General features: G+C 41.8%; 1 protein-coding gene across 4 annotated transcripts in view; it reads left to right on the forward strand.

Moving 5' to 3' along the window:
• The window catches only part of NOD1 (nucleotide binding oligomerization domain containing 1), a 35,736-nt gene that overhangs the window by 8,991 nt on the left and 7,819 nt on the right, over positions 1-18,926 (forward strand). For 2 of the 4 annotated variants that reach the window (XR_010605864.1, XM_065630129.1), the window contains exons 2-11: positions 302-640; positions 2,513-2,687; positions 3,927-5,730; positions 7,793-7,876; positions 8,889-8,972; positions 10,519-10,602; positions 12,826-12,909; positions 15,018-15,101; positions 15,729-15,812; positions 17,880-17,963. Coding sequence is in view for 3 of the 4 variants with exons in the window: in XM_065630129.1 (XP_065486201.1) it covers positions 425-640; positions 2,513-2,687; positions 3,927-5,730; positions 7,793-7,876; positions 8,889-8,972; positions 10,519-10,602; positions 12,826-12,909; positions 15,018-15,101; positions 15,729-15,812; positions 17,880-17,963 (2,783 nt within the window). In the remaining variant the exon portion in view is untranslated. Of the gene's footprint in view, positions 1-127; positions 211-301; positions 641-2,512; positions 2,688-3,926; positions 5,731-7,792; positions 7,877-8,888; positions 8,973-10,518; positions 10,603-12,825; positions 12,910-15,017; positions 15,102-15,562; positions 15,813-17,879; positions 17,964-18,926 lie in introns of those variants that run through there. The other 2 variants (XM_065630130.1, XM_065630131.1) reach the window with 2 other exon arrangements.

Consider the following 18,926-nt stretch of genomic DNA (forward strand, 5'->3'; position numbering starts at 1 on the left):
AAAAGCTAATAGAAATATTAAATTGTACACTGAGAACAAGAAATTAATAAAGCAGATGCCAGTGGTGTTGTCTGAGGCAAGCTACAGTAAAGTACTGGTACAGAAGGAAAACTGCCTGCTGTAGATATTTTTTTCCAAAACCTGAATGAATAAATGGATGTACCTGAGGAAGAAACTTCTTAATAAAGTTGGACATGATATTACACAGAGGTTAGAAGAATTATTTGATGGCTAATTGAAGGATGTATCTGCATAGGATGAGGTTTAAATTGAGGTTCTTCCATACAATTACTTTTTACAGGCTCAGTAACGTGAAGGACGGATTACTTGTTTACCTGATGTTAACTCCAAGCTGATTCCTCACTGCAAATGAACAGTTTGTCAAAGATGAGGCTTGGCAGAGCAGGTTCTTGCTATCTCAACTATGGAAGGCCAGCTTTGTGCTAACTTGGAGATTTCTGTGGAAAAAGCTCCAGGAGCAAATCCTCCATCCTTCATTGCTTTGCTGAAAGTACACCGAGAACTTCTGGTCAGTAGAATCCGAAACACGCAGTGTTTGATTGACAACTTGATTAAGAATGACTACTTCTCCACTGAAGATGCAGAGATTGTTGTCCAGTTTCCAACTCAAGCAGATAAGGTATTCTTTTTATTTCACTAGCCAGTGTAAGCTTTTTGTTATTTTCAATTTACCACTAGGTTTTGTGGGCTTATCAGGCAATTTTACATCTAGTGTCTTTTCTAATCTTTTTTACTTCATAGTTTCCCCACCTGGTTTGTTCTGGACAAGTTGTCTCCACCTCATCTCTTTACAGCACATCTGGCACCGCTTGTAATGCCCGTTGGTAGCTGTAAGAATGACAAGGATGATAATTATTGTTCTGTCCCCCCAGCTGCAGCTTTTTCCTCTGATAAGGAGGTGACCACAGTAGCTGTTTGTGTGCAGCTTGCTACACACAAGCCTTCCTTTTTGTGCAGAGTATCGCAAGGAAAATCCACTTCAGGATGCTGTGGGACCGATCATCCTGCTTTACAGGAGGAGAGACAGAAATGAAATATTATTTTAGAAGTTAATGATTGTGCGTTGTCCATGTGCACACCTTCCCTTCTTTAAAGACCTATGTACATTGTAACTGTTTGTATGGAAAATTGATATATCCTGACACATTTGTGGTTTTGATTTATCTTTGGACATCAGTAGCAAAAATTATTTCCTAGAAAATTATCACATATATGTGGTTGCTCTTTGCATTGTAACTTAAAACAAACTCCTGATCTGTTTCTCTGACCAGCTGGTTATGCAGCTTCAGAATGGTGTCACAGTTAGAGGCAGGCAAACCATAAAAAATTCAGGGACCTTGGACTTCACTAACAGTGCAGATTTTCATAAAATAGTAATTCTTGCTGGCAAGTTGAAATGGTAAAACAGTGCTCACTCTGTGCATAGGGTCAAAGCAGAATAAATGCATGCTCTCTGTTCATCTCCATTTCTTATTGTTCAGCATAATGTGCATGATTGTTGTACCAAAGCTGAGGGGGAGGCCGTGCATCAGGAGTCTAAGCAGAGAGAGGGAGCAGGCCACAATAGTAAGTGAACTGGACTCTGTGGGAGCTTCTCTGGAAGGCATGAAATTGCTTTTTAGAGCATACAAATTGTCAAAAAAATACCATGTTTTTGCTGTGCTGTATGTACCTCGCCCTGCTTTAAACTCACAAGAGACCACAGTCTCTAGAAACCTTTGTCTGGTTTAGAACTGAATTCTTCATTCATTTCCAGCAAGAACAGTATCCAAACATTCAAAACGGGCCTCTAAATGATTGCTCTGTCTTGCAGAGGGTTTTGTACTAGGGTTGCCCTGTACTGGTTGCAGAGAGATCAGATTTTGTCTTGTCCTTAGAGATAACAGTCTTGAACTGCTCCAGCCACTGCCTGGTAGCCATTAGTTTTAGTAAAAGTTTCAGGCAACGAGTCTATTGTACAGAGGGAGGCTGCAAAACTGAGTCGCTGTGATAAAAGGAAGAGTTGTAGATTTTTGGATCTGCATTAATATCCAGAAAGAAAGATTCTGCCTACCCCGCTCTGGATCTGGCTGGATCCTGAGGTAAATCTAAATGTGACTGGAATATTTACACATCAGAGGGTGAATTTAGGGCACTGAGAAAGCACCCTTTTTTTTTTTTTTTTTTTAATTTTAGACAGCATGAGATTTAAAATTACTGTTTAGCCAGGCTAAGGAAAACCTTTGGGTTCCCTGTTGAGGAACAGTATTTATCTGTGGTGTTTCAGACCTTAACTTGCAGAGCCAACTTTCTTGCAACATCCAAATACAAAGAGAAAGTTGGTTTTGTGGCGGTTCAAATTCAGAGCTAGATTTTGAATTCATTTTTGAAGCATCATTTTTTATATTGTGGCCCTAATCCAGCCCAAAAAGGATCCTAAAACAGTCTACAAGTGTAAGTAACTGTGATAAGTTGCTGTGTATCAATGATCTTTCATGTGGTGTTTTTTCAGGTTCGCAAAATTCTAGACTTGGTTCAGAGCAAGGGAGAAGAAGTCTCGGAATATTTCATTCTTGTGCTGCAGAAAGTCACTGATGCTTACTACGAACTTCAGCCTTGGCTGGATGAAATAGGTTACAAGCCTTCAGAGAATATTTGTAGTAAACCTGTGGTAAATACAGATCCAGGTGAGGTCATGCACCTATATGCCTTTCCTTAGAACTACTCTGCTGTGTAGGAAGCTCTAACCAGGTGATGTTAGGATAAGAGAGTCTAGGCACAGCCAGGGAAAATAAATGTGCACATGCTGTGCCTGCTAGCAGTGGTAGCCAGATAATTAAAAAGCAGACTGTATAACACAACAGTCTGGTTGATATATTACATCCTGGTTTGCTAACGTCAAGCTCTTTCTGTGTGTGTTTGTGGATATGTAGCATAATGGCATAACCACCTTGTGCCAGCTGTAGTATTTTCTAGGCCTCTTCTACAATTTATTAGCAACACTGTGATGTTTTGGCAACAGAATAGCCAGTATTTCATGCTGAGGACAGTCAAGCAATGAGGCAGGTTGCCCAGAGAGGCTGTGCAGTCTCCATACTTGGACATTTTCAAGATCCAACTAGATAAAGCCTTGAGTAACCTCATCAGATCTCATAAACGACCCTGTTCTGAGGAGGAGGTTGGACTAGACACCTTCTGAAGTGCCTTCCAACCTGAATCATTCTGTGATCCTAAATGATGAGTTATACCAAAAGTCAAAGTATTGTAGAAATAAATGTTTTCTTCTTGAGAGGTTTTTTCATATTATATAAGTACAAGAAATACTTTGCCCCCATCTGAAGCAAAGTTTCTGTTGCAATAAAAAATACAAGCAAATGTTGCACAATAACTGAGACTCTCTTTTTTTTTTTCTTTTGGTCATCTTCTTGAGGTGCCTGGCACCCAGTTTGTAAAATACATGCCTTCTATTTAGAATAATAACAGTTACCAAACAAGTTAAGAAAGAATAGCCACCCACCTGATAGAAATTGCAGGTAGACTATAAATATACTGAAAAGACAGTTGCCAAAGCTAATCAGTGACCACCAACCTCTGCCTTTGCAGAGACTAAAAGAGTCTTTAAGAAAAGGTCAGGGGCTTGGCTTTGAGTCTCAGCTGAAAGATAGCAGCCCCTTAAAGCAGTGCAGTGTCAGTACTGGCTTTCAGGAAATGGTGGCTCACACATTACCTCTTTCATCAGCACCTGAATTTCCAAGGAGAGTGATGATGGCAGCACAAATTGATAGAAGTAATCTGCCAAAGAACCAATTTTAGTTAATAATTTTTTAAATTTATTACCCCCTTTCAGTTCCCAAAGAGCACAGGTTCATTGTATGCATAGGCTTTTTAGTAATAGTCTTTTTAATAATAGTTCACTGTCTTTTTAGTTAGCAGGTATTGCCAGAAACTCAGATATGAACTGGGACGTGACTCCAAGTTTGTTATGTCGTACGCTCAGAGGGAAGAGATGCTGCTTGAAGAAATCTACTCTGACAGTATTATGGAGCTGATCAGTTTTACCAATGACAGCCTAGGCAAAGTGTGTCGATTAGAAGCCCTTTTTGATGAAGCAGTTGGGGTAATTAATGAAGACGGAGAGACTATTTATGTGTTTGGTGATGCAGGAATTGGAAAATCCATCTTGCTGCAAAAGATACAAAGCCTTTGGGCCAAAAAGGAATTGGACATAGGGGCCAAGTTTTTCTTCCGTTTTCGATGTAGGATGTTTAGTTGTTTTAAGGAAGATGAAGCCGTGTGTTTGAAAGACCTGCTCTTCAAATATAATTGCTACCCAGACCAGGACCCCACAGAGGTGTTCCATTACATCTTGCAATTCCCTCATACAGTTCTTTTCACGTTTGATGGCTTCGATGAGATCTATTCCAACTTTGATCTCGGTAGTGTTCCTGAGATGTGTTCACCACATGAAGCCATCCACCCCCTGGTGCTGCTGGTAAGCCTTCTCAGAGGAAAGCTTCTTAAGGGATCCAAGAAAATTCTTACAGCGAGGACAGGAACTGAGATCCAAAGAAACATCATTAGAAAGAAAGTGTTGCTCCGTGGTTTCTCCAGCAATAACCTGAAGCAGTACACTGCCATGTTTTTCAAAGATGAGGGGCAACAAACCCTGGTATTGAACCAGTTGGAAGCTAACCCCAGTCTCTGCAGTTTGTGTTCGGTGCCTTTATTTTGTTGGATTATCTTTAAATGCTATGAACACTTCCATTCCATGTTTGACAGCCATGAGCTTCCAGCCTGTTCTGTTACATTGACAGATGTATTTTTGCTTATGATTGAAGTCCATCTGAACCGATCTCTGAAAACAAGTTTGCTGAAGAACAACACCAGGAGCCAAGCAGAGATGTTCAAATCAAGAAAGGAAACTCTGCTAGCTTTGGGTAAAATGGCACGCAAAGGAATGGAGAACTCTTCCTTTGTCTTTGAGCAGGAGGAGGTCTCATCAGCGAACATCTCTGAAGAAGATTTGCAATTGGGCTTTCTCAGGACAGTTAAAGGTTACAGTGGTTGTGACAATCAGTCCACTTACGAGTTCTTGCACTTAACCCTTCAGTCTTTCTTCACAGCTTTGTTTCTGGTGATGGAGGAAAAAGTGGGTGCCAAGGAATTACTTCATTTTTTCAATGAATGTTCTTCCACTGAGACTGCCCAGCCTACTTGCCTTCACATTCCTTGGTTGAAGAAACAACTAGCAGGGAAGGATCCTTTCCGAAATAATGAACACTTTCATTTTACCAACCTGTTTCTTTGTGGCCTGCTTTCTAGATCAAAGCAGAAGCTCTTCAGACATTTAGTTTTGCCTGCAGTCATTAAGAGGAAGAGAAGGACTCTCATCACATACCTTGGGGAGAGCATGAAATCCCACCTGAAAGGCCTCACTCGGTCCAGGCTTCCAAACTACAAGCAGCTCCAGGTCCAGCCCAACTTTGTTTGGATGCTGAGGTGCCTTTACGAGACTCAGAACGAGAAAGTGGGGAAGTTGGCTGCCAAACGCATGCACGCCAACTACATCAAGCTCACGTACTGCAACGCCTGCTCTGCTGACTGCAGTGCTATCTCCTTTGTCATGCATCACTTTCAAAAGCGCCTGGCTCTGGATTTGGACAACAACAACATAAATGACTATGGAGTAAAAGAGCTGCTACCTTGTTTCAGCAAGCTTGCAGTGATCAGGTAGGAGTTTGAGCAAGCAGGTCCTTGCTTATCCTTGGTCTGTTCCACGTACTGCTGGGCTGGAGGAATTGATTTTGAAAGTGGAGAAAGATGAGGATTCTTACTGCTGCTAGAAATTAGTTTCAGATCTTCTGAAATCTTTGTTCAGCCAGTCATGGGAGCAGGGACAAGCTGTGAATTTGGAAACCCAAATGGAAAGGGTGATAAAAAGTCGTTAGAAGGACTCCTCCTGGCTCCTTAGAAGCCAGGACCGTTTAAACCTGTAGGTTTAGTTAACTCAGTCTCAAAATCTCAAAAGAGGATTTTTATGGGAGAAAGTGCTTAAGGGAAAAGAAGGGAAACAGAAGTGCTTCCTCCATTATCTGAAGATTGCCTGAACCTATCTCTGCCCTTGGTCATACGGGGTAAGAGAGGATCTACTATTCACAATAACCCTTGGTCAAAAGCTCTGAATTTCTTGCTTTTACATCCTGCCAAGATGTCTTACCTCCACAGAACAAAAGTGAACATGTAGTACTCCATGAAACGATATAGTTGAAGACTTTAGATGTGGTGTTTCCCTGAGGTGATATGGAGGGAGGGCATGGCTTGGTGTGATCAGGGAGAACTAACTCCACCTCTCACATCACAGGCCATGTTGTTCCACCTCCAGCCCTTTGAGGTTGTGCCATGTAGCTGTATCTTATTTGTCCAAACGCTTAGGTGCAGAAAAACAAGAACTTCAAATATCTTTTTTTAAAGCTCCTTCAGCCTCATGAGGTTTTTTTTTTTGAATAAATGGATTTATTTCTCCTGGTTGGCTGTGCTCTGCCTTGTTTTCCTCTAGGACTAAACCAAAGCAAGTGATGCTTGTTTTTTCCAGTTAGTTGCAGATCAACTGACCTTCCAAGAGAAAGCGATAAGGAAACTCTGGGGGGAAATGCATAAGTATGTAAGACAAAACAAAAAGGAAAAGGTCAGACTTTCACTCTTTGTCCCTGTCATATGATTGTGCCATACACAGTGTGATCTTAACACCATCCCTAGCACCAAACCAGTCTGTTAGGTTGCCTTTTTTTTTTCTTTATGGCTTTTCTGATGTTAGGACTTTGATTTCTAACAACCAATTTCTGCAGGTCAGGAGATGTTGTTTCTAACAGCTTAACCATCCCTTTCAAAGAAGAAGACTGTTCTCATCTGTAGAAATTGGTTCTGATTTCTCCTCTCTGCTAGCACATTGCGAAGTGACCAAATTACTAACTAGAAGAGTCAGGGAGGCTATTGGTGATAAGGGACTCTTAGCAGTGAATGTTCAGCTTCAGAGCTTGTGTAGAAACTAAAGCTGGTCAAAATGTTTTCACAGGGACAACTTTACCCAGAAAATGTGATTTATCAGAATTGGAATGCTTCACTGGGAACCTGTCTGTTTAGGCAAGGTGAAAAAGCTTGAGAAATTTTTAAAAAACCCAACCAAACAAAAAAACACCCACCAAAACAACTGTTAAAAGAAGTATTTTTATTCTGTGAATGACTGATGTTGATTTGTTTCGTGTCTAGTTGGGACAATAAAATTAGAAACCCGTAGCACACTCATGGGACTGCAGTTCTATATCCTGGCAAGGGCTTTTCACAACCTTTATTCAGTGGAGCCTGAATGTGTTGTGGCTTTCAAGATGCTTGGCTTTCACTAGGTACTCAGAGAGCAGGTTGCAAGAAGAGTTGTTTGGAAAGCTTGCTTTTGCTAGGGTGTCAAGCAGAATTTCTGCAATCACAGTAAGTACAGGAGAAGGATGAGGTGTTTCTCTCCGGTTTCTGACTGACTACATTTTATTGTTTTCGGTTCTATGGACAGCTTCTAGGGCATTACCTTGGAGATTTGGGGCTTTTTCTTTTCTATGGTTTTTGAAGTGAGCTGTATGAAACTGACCTTACATTTCCCATAACAGCTTTTAATATGTGGCTTAAGGACCTGTTAAAATATCAGAGGAAAGTGTGTAGAACTCGAGTCATTCATTAACTCGTGAGTGATGAACACTTGTAATCTGTATTGATTCAAACTTTCTTTTATTTGCCTTCATTCTAGGCTCAGTGTAAATCAAGTCACAGATCACGGAGTAAGGATCTTGTATGAAGAACTCTCCAAGTACCAAATTGTGACTTTCTTGGGGTATGTACCAATTGGGAGCAAAACACTATATATTGATAGTAGAACATAAAACTGCAATGCTGACAGTATTACCTCCTCATTTATTGAACATAAGCAAAGCAGTATTTTTTGTCAGAAATTATTCAGCTGCCATCCTATAACAGTTCACTGGGAAAAGGACCAGAAATTCCATTGCACCACCTCACAGGGTGGCCTCCACTGACATCACGCTCTCCTGTGACGCAGTGCTGACGGCTGTCAGGTTACTGAACTGTGTGGGCATGCTAATTTTATACCTAAAGCCTTCTGCGAGCTGTGGAATAGGGAGATTGCGAGCAAGAGAGTGTGCGCTTTATAGCTACAGCTTCCTGCTTTTTCTGCTGTAAAATGATATATTTCAACTATGCATAGCACATATGGCGTTGTGGAGACTAGTACCAGAAACATATAGTTTCAAGTGTCGTGTTTGTGGTACCCATTTCTTTAAGATCTTAATTGCTTCTTAATCAAATTGAAGCTGGAAGGCGTGTTTGCTCTAACTTCCAGCTCTTGGTTAAGTAGCTACATAAAAATGACTTTTTGAGAAGTGGACATGAATACCAAGAATTGTCTCCTTCCTCCAGTGCCCTAATGTAAATACATCTGCTCAGGTATCTGATCTTCAGTAATATTTGCAACAGGATTATATGACTTTTAAAAGACCAAAAATACATTCTTCTGGTGTTTTCTGACTTCTCTTCTGGCAATATTATTTCTGTACTAACACAGGAATAAAGGGAAGCTTTGTTTGCTTGGAGACACCGTTTATTAAAAAAAATCATATAATCTTTTTTTTTCTGGTCTCCTTGAATTTTATGTCTAGCCCTTCATAATATGAATTGTATATCAAAATGGAAATACAGGAGCTATGAATATGTACAAAGCCATACAAAAAAAAGATAGATGCTATGCACGCTTTATAAAATATTCAGGCTGTAAATATTAAAGTAACAGCAGAAATAACCTATTTTTACCAATGTGATTTTTCTTTAAGCTTATACAACAACCAAATCACTGATGTTGGAGCCAAGTATGTTGCAAGACTAATTGAAGAGTGTTCAAGCCTTGAATATGTTAAGTATGTTGGATTTTTTTTTCTCCCTTCAGTATCCTAATTAAGGTAAAGCAACTTGAAATAGGAGGGAGAGTGCAAAAAAAAGACAAAAACTATGTTTCATATAAAATATAACTTAGTTTGCAGTTTAATATTCTTTTTTTCTAGCAGTGAATGGCAGCAGGTGAAACTCTTGAATCCATAGTCTTTACTGGAATATAGTAGTAAGCAAAAGGAGAACATAAGACCTGTTCTTTACCTAAATCCAGTCTGAGCACCTGAGTGAGGCTTAAGTGTGGTACCTGAACCTTGCTGCCCCTTGCAATAGGTGAATTCACTTAGATTTAGTACCAAGCTTCTTCATATCTCGTCTTTTACAAGCCGTTGGAGTCAGGCTGCGCTGGTGTCATAGCTCTGGAATTCCCCAGATTCACTTGGTGAGTTGTTCCCTTTAATTCCTGGAACTTCCCCAGATAACAGTGTCTGGCCATGCACAACACTGGTTTTACATAAAGGTAGATCATTAACCAATGGTTTAATTGTGACCATAGCAGAAAATAGGGGTAACTACAGCAATGTCAGCTGCTGGTATTAATTTAGCAACCAGCAGCCAGGGACTCTTGGGTTCTTGTTCTACCCACTAACTTCCCCTGAAACCCCACACTAGCCACATCCTTCCCACTTAAAATATTTACAGAATTTTGAAACCCAGGAGCACTCTGGTTCTTTCACTACCTTGACACCGGACTTTGCTTATTTAATCTGACTTTCACAAAAAAGCCTGTTGGAAGATGGTTACTTTCAGGCTGCATAGTAACCCCAGAGATTATTTTGAGATAGAGTGCTTATTCTTGTGTCTGAAGTCAATCAAACAAGCCAGCTTTACTTTATGTAAATGTAGTGGGTTGACGGGTTTTTGGTTTTTGTTTGTTCTTTACATCAACTTACATGCAATAGAGACTTACTTCTTCCTTGAACTCCAGCCGTTTGGTATCCCCACTTAGGCCAAAAAAATAAAAGGTCTTCTGTCGAGTGCCAGCCAAGGACACTCGCTGCTGCACTGACCTGTGCCACTGCCCATAGCCTGTGCTCAGAACAGAAAGACCTGAAATTATTACAATCTGTGCTTATCAACTGCAGTCTTCTCTGGAGCCACACAACCAAGAAATATTCTGTTCCCTATGGCGTTGTCAAACAAGCTCCATGTAATTCATGTATTCTGTAGCAACTGCTGACTGAACTGGATTAAAAACTAGACAGGGGTCCTTGTCTTGAGGATCAGTTCCTAAAACTCATTTCTGACATACTGAGCACCAAACCCAAGGCTCTACAGTAATACTTCTGATTCGAGGGCCTGACATGCAAAATATGTAAAAGACAACAAAAATGATGTCTTTTGGTCAAAGGTCAAATGCCTGCAGTATTTTTTTACTCTAGGTTAATCTTTGATAACTGTAGCTAGCCTCCAGAGTTAATTAGCCTTAAATACTTGTATCCCTTTTAGAGGTTGCGTTCTAATAGCTGTACTGTTGTAATTGACCTACCTCATCAATTCATGTATTTTGTGCAGAATAGGAGCAAATAAAATAACGAGCGAAGGAGGGAAGTGCCTTGCCCAGGCCATCCAGAAGAGCAAGACAATGTTTGAAATTGGGTAAGTTCAGTGCTAAGGAGCAGAGCTCAGGGCTTGGTCTTGTCAAGGCATCTGTAAATCCCTTGGGATTCCTTCTTTCAGTCCTACCTTCTTTACTTCTGCCATTCCTCCCCATGGTGGCATTAGAACAAACTGGTGCAGAAGCATAGCTGCACTTTCGACTCAGAGGGAAAAGGAGGGCTGCTGTTCTTCTCCAGTTCACACAATGTTTGTTTGGGGTTTGTTGTTTCTTCTTTTGTTTTGTTTTTTGACCCGTTCTGAGAGAACCTTGAAGGACAGACAAACTAATGAGGACAGTATGTAAAGACAGCCACTTTCCTTATGGCAACACAGCTGCTCTAGAGGTATTTGGTCATTTTTAGAAGTCTGGGTGGTTTTATGAGTGTTGGCAGTGTACTCAGTTATCGAGTGTCATTGTTATAATTGCCAAACGTTCTGCATAAAGTCCTGATAAAGTTGCAGCCCGGGAGAATAAGAAGGAATTCCCATCATCCTTCTCTCTAGGCTGTCCCAAACTGGAGAGTCTGCTATTATTGGAGAGAGGTCTGAATGTACTGTAAACTTTAATTCTTGTCCTCTTTCTCAGATGTAATGCTAAATTTTAGGGGTTTATATTACTTTTCTTTTTCCCCTCTGGCAAATTCCAGATTCTCTTTCCACTCTACAGGAGAACATTTTTCTCAGAATCTAATACTGAAATACACAGAACTAAAACCTCTGTTTGGCCATTCTGAATATCACAGTAACCCTGAAATATGAAAATCGGATTTGAACAATCAGATTTTTGGCCTTTAATTTTGTTGTTCTACAACATTGCACAAGTACAGGCGACAGCATGAACACTTCCATTGTCATATAGCTGGGTCTGCTGTGCTGTACTTGCTGTAATTTCAGTGAAGGACTCCTATTTTCTCCTCTGGAGGAAATAATCACTACAAACGGATTTAGGATAGCTTGGGCAGAAATGTTTGAACAGGTATATTCAGCATTTACATAACAAACTGCACTGGGACTGAAGGATAAGGAAATTCTAGGGAACTTACTGGAAGTGGATGTGTTTAGATGCCACAAAGCTCAATTGATTTTGAAAGAGCTGCCAACTAATTACCCATCAAGCTGAGTGTGGCTCTGAGTCATCAAGCCATGATCCCTGTAAAAAAAAAAAAAAACACCGCCTTATACCTCAGCAGAGGCACTTTCAGGCCTTATAATATAGGGTGAATTTTCAAAGTGGTTGGACTGCATAGAAAAGATTTGACCAGATACTGCTATTAAATGTTGATCAAATCTCTGCAGCTTTTACCACATTACCTTCTCCTAACCCTTTGTGTTACCAAGGGTTGTTTTACCATTGGAAAAATAAATGCTGTTCCTTACAAATGTGTGGAAGAACCCAGGCTCCTACTGTCCTTGTGAGATTTTGCTCTTTCTCTTGGCAGCTGGAGAGAGGAGATACCACTTGGATGTAACACTAGAGGAATTGTAACTGTTTTGCCAGACCATTCTGAAGGAGAAGGGGAGCTCATAGTGCAGTTCACTTCAGAAACTCACCCATTTGGGTGCATGTCCCTGTGCAGTTGTGCATATGAGGAGTTTTTCCCAAAATGTGTACTTTGCACTGTGTAAAGGCCAGTCTGTGCCCAGGAGAACTCTGGCAGGAGTATGGGGAGGAAACGCTGAGCAGGGAAATGATCAGGTTTAGGACTCCGTGTGTTCATTTCTCATGGCAGCTCACTGTACCCACAAGACTCCTTTACCCCATAAGGGTACAGGGCTGCGGCGGGTTTGCTCAGCCCCCGATCCCTGGAGACATTCAAGGCCAGGCTGGACGGGGCTCTGAACAACCTGATCTGGTTGAACACATCCCTGCTCATGGCAGGCAGGTTGGACTAGATGAGCTTTGAAGGTCCCTCCAGCCCAAACTATTCTATGATTCTATGAAGGTGATCCCAGAAGCACCCCTGCTGCAGCAGGCTGTCTCCTAGAGCTTCTTCTGTGCGGTGGCCTTAGGGTACTGGTGAGTCAGCAGAGGCTGGTGGGGTGGTGTGCAGGGAGTGGAACATGCCTGGCTCAGCAGGGAGGGTACCTGCCAGTTTTCTCGCAAGCCTGAAAGACTATAAAGTAATCGAGTGGGAGAGGAGGGAAGAGAAAAAGGGAAAATGCAATGCCAAGGGGCAGGAGGGCAGCACACCTGATTATCTCCTGGTTTCCTCTCTTCACCAGGATGTGGGGTAATCACGTTGGAGACGAAGGAGCAAAGGCGTTTGCAGAGGCCCTGAGGAACCACCCCACGTTAACAAATGTGAGGTAAAACCACCAGTGGAGCTGGGCAGCTCGGTGTAGTGCTGGCTTTCCCATTGTGCTTTGAAGCGATGACTTTTCCCACCAAGCGTTAGTTTGGAACGCCATCTGGTACTGCAGCCTTCACTTTGTATCCAACAGGCTCCTGAAGAGAGGAAGAGGCCAGATTGAAACAAAAAGCCCTGTGCAGCCATTGTGCAAGTTAAAAATACTGCAGGGCTGGCACCCTTTCCTCTGTCTGTACCTCCTCCTCCCCTCATGCTGCACAGTTGCTGGCATTTGTGAAAGCACATGGTCAATGGGTGCCATTTTGATCTGGGAGCGTTAGCAGAAGGACGCACCAGCTGTCACAGAATTGGGCTCCCAGTGAGCTCAGTGTTAAAACAGTTTCTGTTGCGAAGGTACAGCAGCTTTTACCAAAGTAATTTGTAGGTGATAAACTGTTTGGGTAGGGACTGGGGCATTCTTAGTTTCAGGCTCTTCCTGTACCCCAGTGGAGCTACACCACCACACCTTCAGTGCTAATGAGATGTAGTTCTCACTGGACTTCAGTGATTCATCTCAAACTGGCCTTCTGGAAGCCCTGGCATGGGTGAAGCTGGTAGCACAGCACAGGGAGAAGCCAGCAATGTAAAATAGCCCATCCCCTGCCACACTTTTAAATGCTGGCCAAGGATTTAAAGATGCTTACTGTGGTGGCTGCTGCTGTTCTGGTGTCCCTCCACACAGCTGGAACACTGGGTTCATGGTGATCCCTTCGGTTTGTCTCCCATTTCCACTGGCCTCCATGGTGAGGGAGCAGACAAGGCTCCTGGGTTTCCCCACAAGGTGGCACATGGCACTAGTTTCTTTAGAAATACGGTGCTTGGAGTTTGGGGATCTCTGGGGAGCTTATTGCTGCCACTTCAGATCCAGGGATTTCAGAACTGTTGCCTTGTCCTCCTTTCTGCAAGCGGATAGCCAGGCTTAAAAAATTAAAAGCTGAACAGGTGCAGTGACCTAGATATACTTAAACTTAAAAGCTGTCTGAAATAGCCATCTTCCTGTAATTGCAGAACCCATCCAGATGCATCAGACTTGAAAGAAAACATTTCAAACCGGGATTCTCGGATGGGAACAGACATGCTGATGAATGTGCTTGCAAAAATAAGGAGTAACTGTGCTGGCTAGGGCTGGGTTTTGCTGACATCTGTGCAGGGTGAATCTTCTGCTCTGCAGTGTACTTGCTCTTGGGTTCATTTTTATCTTCCACTGGTTAATCTTGCTTTATTATTTGAATTCACAATTAGCACCAGCAGTAGCTTTATGCGAAGACTGAGGGAAGACAGCCCCTACTACATTAGTTTACTTCAGCATATTTGCCGTTTTTAGGGCTGGTCATGATGGACTGAGAATATCTAGTTTCAGCTGAAGCTAGAAGGGACTCATGCTGATGCATATTGTGTCATTGCCCTACGTGATCCCTCTTTCTACCTTTTTTTGAGACCAGGCTCCAGCCTGGCTTTTGAGGGGGAAGATGCTTTTTCAACTCTGAAAGCCTGGAGCATAACTTGAACTGGATGATTTTGCCAATGTCTATTCAAAGAATGAAGGGCAGACTACGAAATGTTTGTGGTTTGTAATGGAACACATGCATTTAGAAGCTCATCTCTCCATAGACAACAGAAGGTGTTGTGTTTGGATGAAGAATTGAGGTACTCAGGTGCCTGAAGGACTTAAAGGACAAAGTGCCCAGTTTGTACAGGGACTTGGGATAACAAATGCTTGTAAAAACCTGTGTACTGCTAAGCACAACACTTTGTCCTTGTTAAAAGCCTTGACTTTCAAAATCACGGGGTGCAACTCTGCTGTCAGTCCCAATAGTACAACTCACTGACAGCAAATCTTGCGGCCTGTGTGACAGACCTGCACTCAGACTGCAGCCTGTGAACTGTTCGCACTTGTAAAAGTCATAGGGACTTGCTGGTTTGCAAAGTATGTGAGCCTTTGAAATGCCTGAAATGCTGAACCGTAGAACTGGGAAACAGATCATCCAGGATATTCACTAGTATTGGCAGTGGAAGGGGTCAAATGATTCTGGCTGTTTCTTACACGTTTGTGTCTTTACTTTGCAGTCTGGCATTCAATGGCATCACGACAGAGGGAGGCAAGAGTATTGCTGAAGCTATGCAACACAACAACTCCGTGAAAATATTCTGGTAATTGACACTGTGGTCTACTTCTCCTTTCTCCATAGAAAACCACAACCTAATTTTATTTCCTCCAATCCCATCACCTCTTCCTACTCTCCCTTCCTTCTTCTCTCCCTCCCCTCATCCCTTATGCTTTCACTCCCAGCAAGCTATAAGCTATATCCCTTTGGAAGAACGTGGACATGAGTAATGGATCAGCAGCACGTGTCCTTTAGGACACATTCCAATGTCCCAATGTCATGCTTCGCTCTGTTCCCTCCATCGTGCTTTCCCCATCTTCTCTCACTTCCATCATCTAAAGTCAAGTTCTTTGTCCCCAGTTTTTGCACCTTTTCAGTGTTGTCTCTACCTCTCTTTTTCCATTACACCTCATCCACCTTTTAGACACTAAAACATCCTGAAAAAGTATGATTAGAACATTGCTCTGCGAAATAAAGATCTGATACTCTTGTCTCTTTTACCTCCAGGGCTTCTCTTCAGTATCTCTTTGTGTCCAGCCTTTAGAAATTGCTCAGGGCAGGAACAGCACATCCCCCTTTGGCTGTCTAAAGCTAAGTCACAGACAAGCTGGAAAAAACAGGAGGCCGAAAAACAATCACAACATCCTAAGTGAACATTTTCTCTCCCACTTAGGTTGACTAAAAACGAGCTGGATGATGAGGCAGCAATGAGTTTTGCAGAGATGCTGAAGGTCAACAAGAAACTGGTGCATTTATGGTGAGTTACATTCCACAGAGGCACAGGCTCTTTGGCAGTCACTGCATTAAAGCTTCACCTTCCAAGTCTATGTAGGTCACAGTAAGCTTTCTGTGCGTAGTCTGGATGCAGCTGACTGGTTGTAGACAGTTCTAATGGAAAGTTAGTAAAGCTGCTGTCTAGCGTTTTGAACCTGCTTTCATAGAGGGAGAAGCTGAAGCTGTTTGTGTGTCCTGGTAACTTTTGAATTACCGATTGATTTCATTTCTCCTTAGGGGAACAGTACTGGCCTCAAACATGAAAGTTTAAAAAAAATACAAGCAGACAGCTAGAATAGAATAACCTTACTATGATTCTTACTATCTGTCATCACACTATAGAAGTAGCAAGCTCAACTCTTACTCTTCAACCAAGAACCTACATGACAGATGCTTAAATACATGTCCCCTTTGCCCGATGTTTTCTTCTAGGGCTAGCGCTTTCACTCATGTAAGACACTCATCTGTAACACATAAATCCCCGGGAAACCAGGGATTATTTCTAGCTATCACAAAGAGACTTGTTAAACCTCTAAGAAAACACAACATTGCCTGTTCTAACCCAGAGGTTTACAAGAATTTGTTTGTGGATAGAGTCAGGCAGATGTGGGCTGTGAAACAAAAACCCACCCTTTCATACCAAGTGACCAAGAGAACATAATCAATGGAGTCCCTTTACAAAGACTTTGCTAACCAGGCTCCAGCATCCCCTGTATTAATCCTAGTTCTCTCCCCTTAGGAAGCAAGCTGGTTGTCAGAGGTGCCAAGTACTTGTAGCTGCTTTTGAAAGCAAGTAGAAGGTCTGGTGCCCATCACCCTGAAAATAAAAAGAGGGGAGGAGGGCTTGATTTCTTCTTGCACAGCTGCAGATATACTTCACTGAGCAGTTTGGTTTGAATTCATACTAAAACTTTCCCCAGCCAACACAGGCAGAGTAATCTAGATGCGTGTCTTTACCGTGGCTCAGTATTGTCCAAGCCAGCAAACAAATTTATATCATACTTTGTTAGTTATACCAGTGGATACCTCCAGAAAGTAGTGACCTATACAGATAGTTGAACTTGAGGCAAAATTAAAGTCTCTTTCCAGTAGCTGAAAGCATCGACTGGATCCCTTTGCATTTTGATTCATTTACCAAGTGTGGAAAGTCCTTTGATGGGAATGCCTCCTTCATTCCTCTTTTTCTTCCCTCCCTAAAAGAGCCTTCAATTCATTCAAATTTTCAGCCTCATCCTGAATCCTGTGGGATTCATGCCACCAATCACATGGAACGGTGCAGCTATGGTAGGCTGAAAGGTAAATATTGAGTTAGGCTAGGCTGATGAGTGTTTTTAAACTCATGCAGATGAGGGGGCTTTGCTAATTTTTAGCTAGGGGGATGGTTTACAGTGGTTAGTAAGTTACCTACTGCTTCATCAGTTGTGCTACTTGAGGATCTATTGTATCAATATAATTTTTTTCCCTCAGCTCAGATGAGACAGACTTTATAGCTGCTAAGGTGGCTTCCCTGGGACTTGTACCTGCTCAGACCAGAGTAAAATTCAATGCCTTGTTTTTCGAAGATCTTGCTGGTCTGATAATCAAGACAGGAGGATTTGGCAACCTCTAGATCATAACTGCTAAAACACTAGGTCTACACAGGGTCTGTACTCAGAATTTTCTGTACATCACTTAAAAATGTCTCACAGTGTTCTTAATAAGAAAACAGAGCTAAGAGTTTAGTCTGTCTCAGAATCCAAATATGACAATCCCATACCAGTAGTAAATGGCTCTTAGGAGAAATTTGTCAGCTATGTAATTAAGCTCAGTATCTCCAGAATGCAGCCACATGCAAGATTAAAAGGAAAAGACTACTATTCTGGGCTCTGTTTCTTAAAGTGTATGTGAGGCATTTGACCAGAACTGTGTACCATCCTCACAGACAGAAATCACAACCGTCTTGTGGCAAACAGACGGCTTTGCTCTCTGACAGCAAGCTGAGCGTAGGTTGTGCGTGTGCTATAATAAATTAGTTTGTGTGTTAGTTTGACATGAAGTGCTTTCTTTTTAGGCTTATCCAGAATCGAATTACAGCCAAAGGGGTGAAGTACCTCAGTGAAGCTCTCAAGGAGAACACAGCTATTAAAGAAGTCTGGTAAAGATCTGTTCCTCAAAGGCTCACTTTGTAAACTTTATTTCCCTTTAAAACACTTCTGGCATTACTACTTTCCAGCCTAAAAAAATTCAGAGCAAGTTTATGTGAGGCAGAGGTTGTAGTTCCAGCTGTGGGCTTCAAATAGGTAAAAACCCCTGTTATGGAAACACTTCCCTGTGTGTTATGAATCTCAAGCAGTTTTGTTAGTTCACATCTCTCCGTATTTGCAGAACATGTGTGTTTGTTTGCAGAATTGGGCCCTAAATTTATAGACCAAGTTTTGCTTGTCCCGATCTGTTTTTGAATTTCTGAACATGTTCATGCTTTTCAGGAGCTAAATCCAAACAAGCAGGAGATGGTTACATTTAATTAGCATTACTAATTTGGTTCATAGTATTTGTGCTTGGATTTTCTTCGGGCAGTGCTCCAAACACACTGAAAGTGCTAAGCTGCAAAAAGATTAACTTTCTGTTACGAGTTGCTTGTTTTAGATCAGGTAGTGCATCGTAAGGCACAAAGCCAAATACCACATTCCTTCCCTCACCTCAAGATGCTCAGGAGTCAATAGAGCTGTGCTGGTTTTAGCACCGCTGCTTTATTATTGAACATAAAATTTATTTTTAAATATATATATTTGTTTTAGCGAGAGGACACTGAATTCTTGCTTAGAAAGATGATGACTCACTACCTGACTGGTGGGTTCTCTGGAGATGTGGAAGAGATGCTTTTTTCAAAGGCCACTGTCAGCTTTTGTGTGCAGAAGAGGCATCAATTCCCATTCGAATCACTCTGAATCTTCAGACCGAAATCTGTCTTTCGATTCTTTCCTGAATTTTCAGAGGTGTTAATTAACCCAAATAATTTCATAAGTCTAAATGGTTTAATAGATTTCAGCAATTCTGAAAGCTGCACTTTCCAGGCTGCTCATTTTCAGGGGTGTAAATATCAACGTAGATTATGTAG

Source organism: Caloenas nicobarica, chromosome 2 (genome assembly GCF_036013445.1).
Source record: "Caloenas nicobarica isolate bCalNic1 chromosome 2, bCalNic1.hap1, whole genome shotgun sequence".
NCBI lineage: Eukaryota > Metazoa > Chordata > Aves > Columbiformes > Columbidae > Caloenas > Caloenas nicobarica.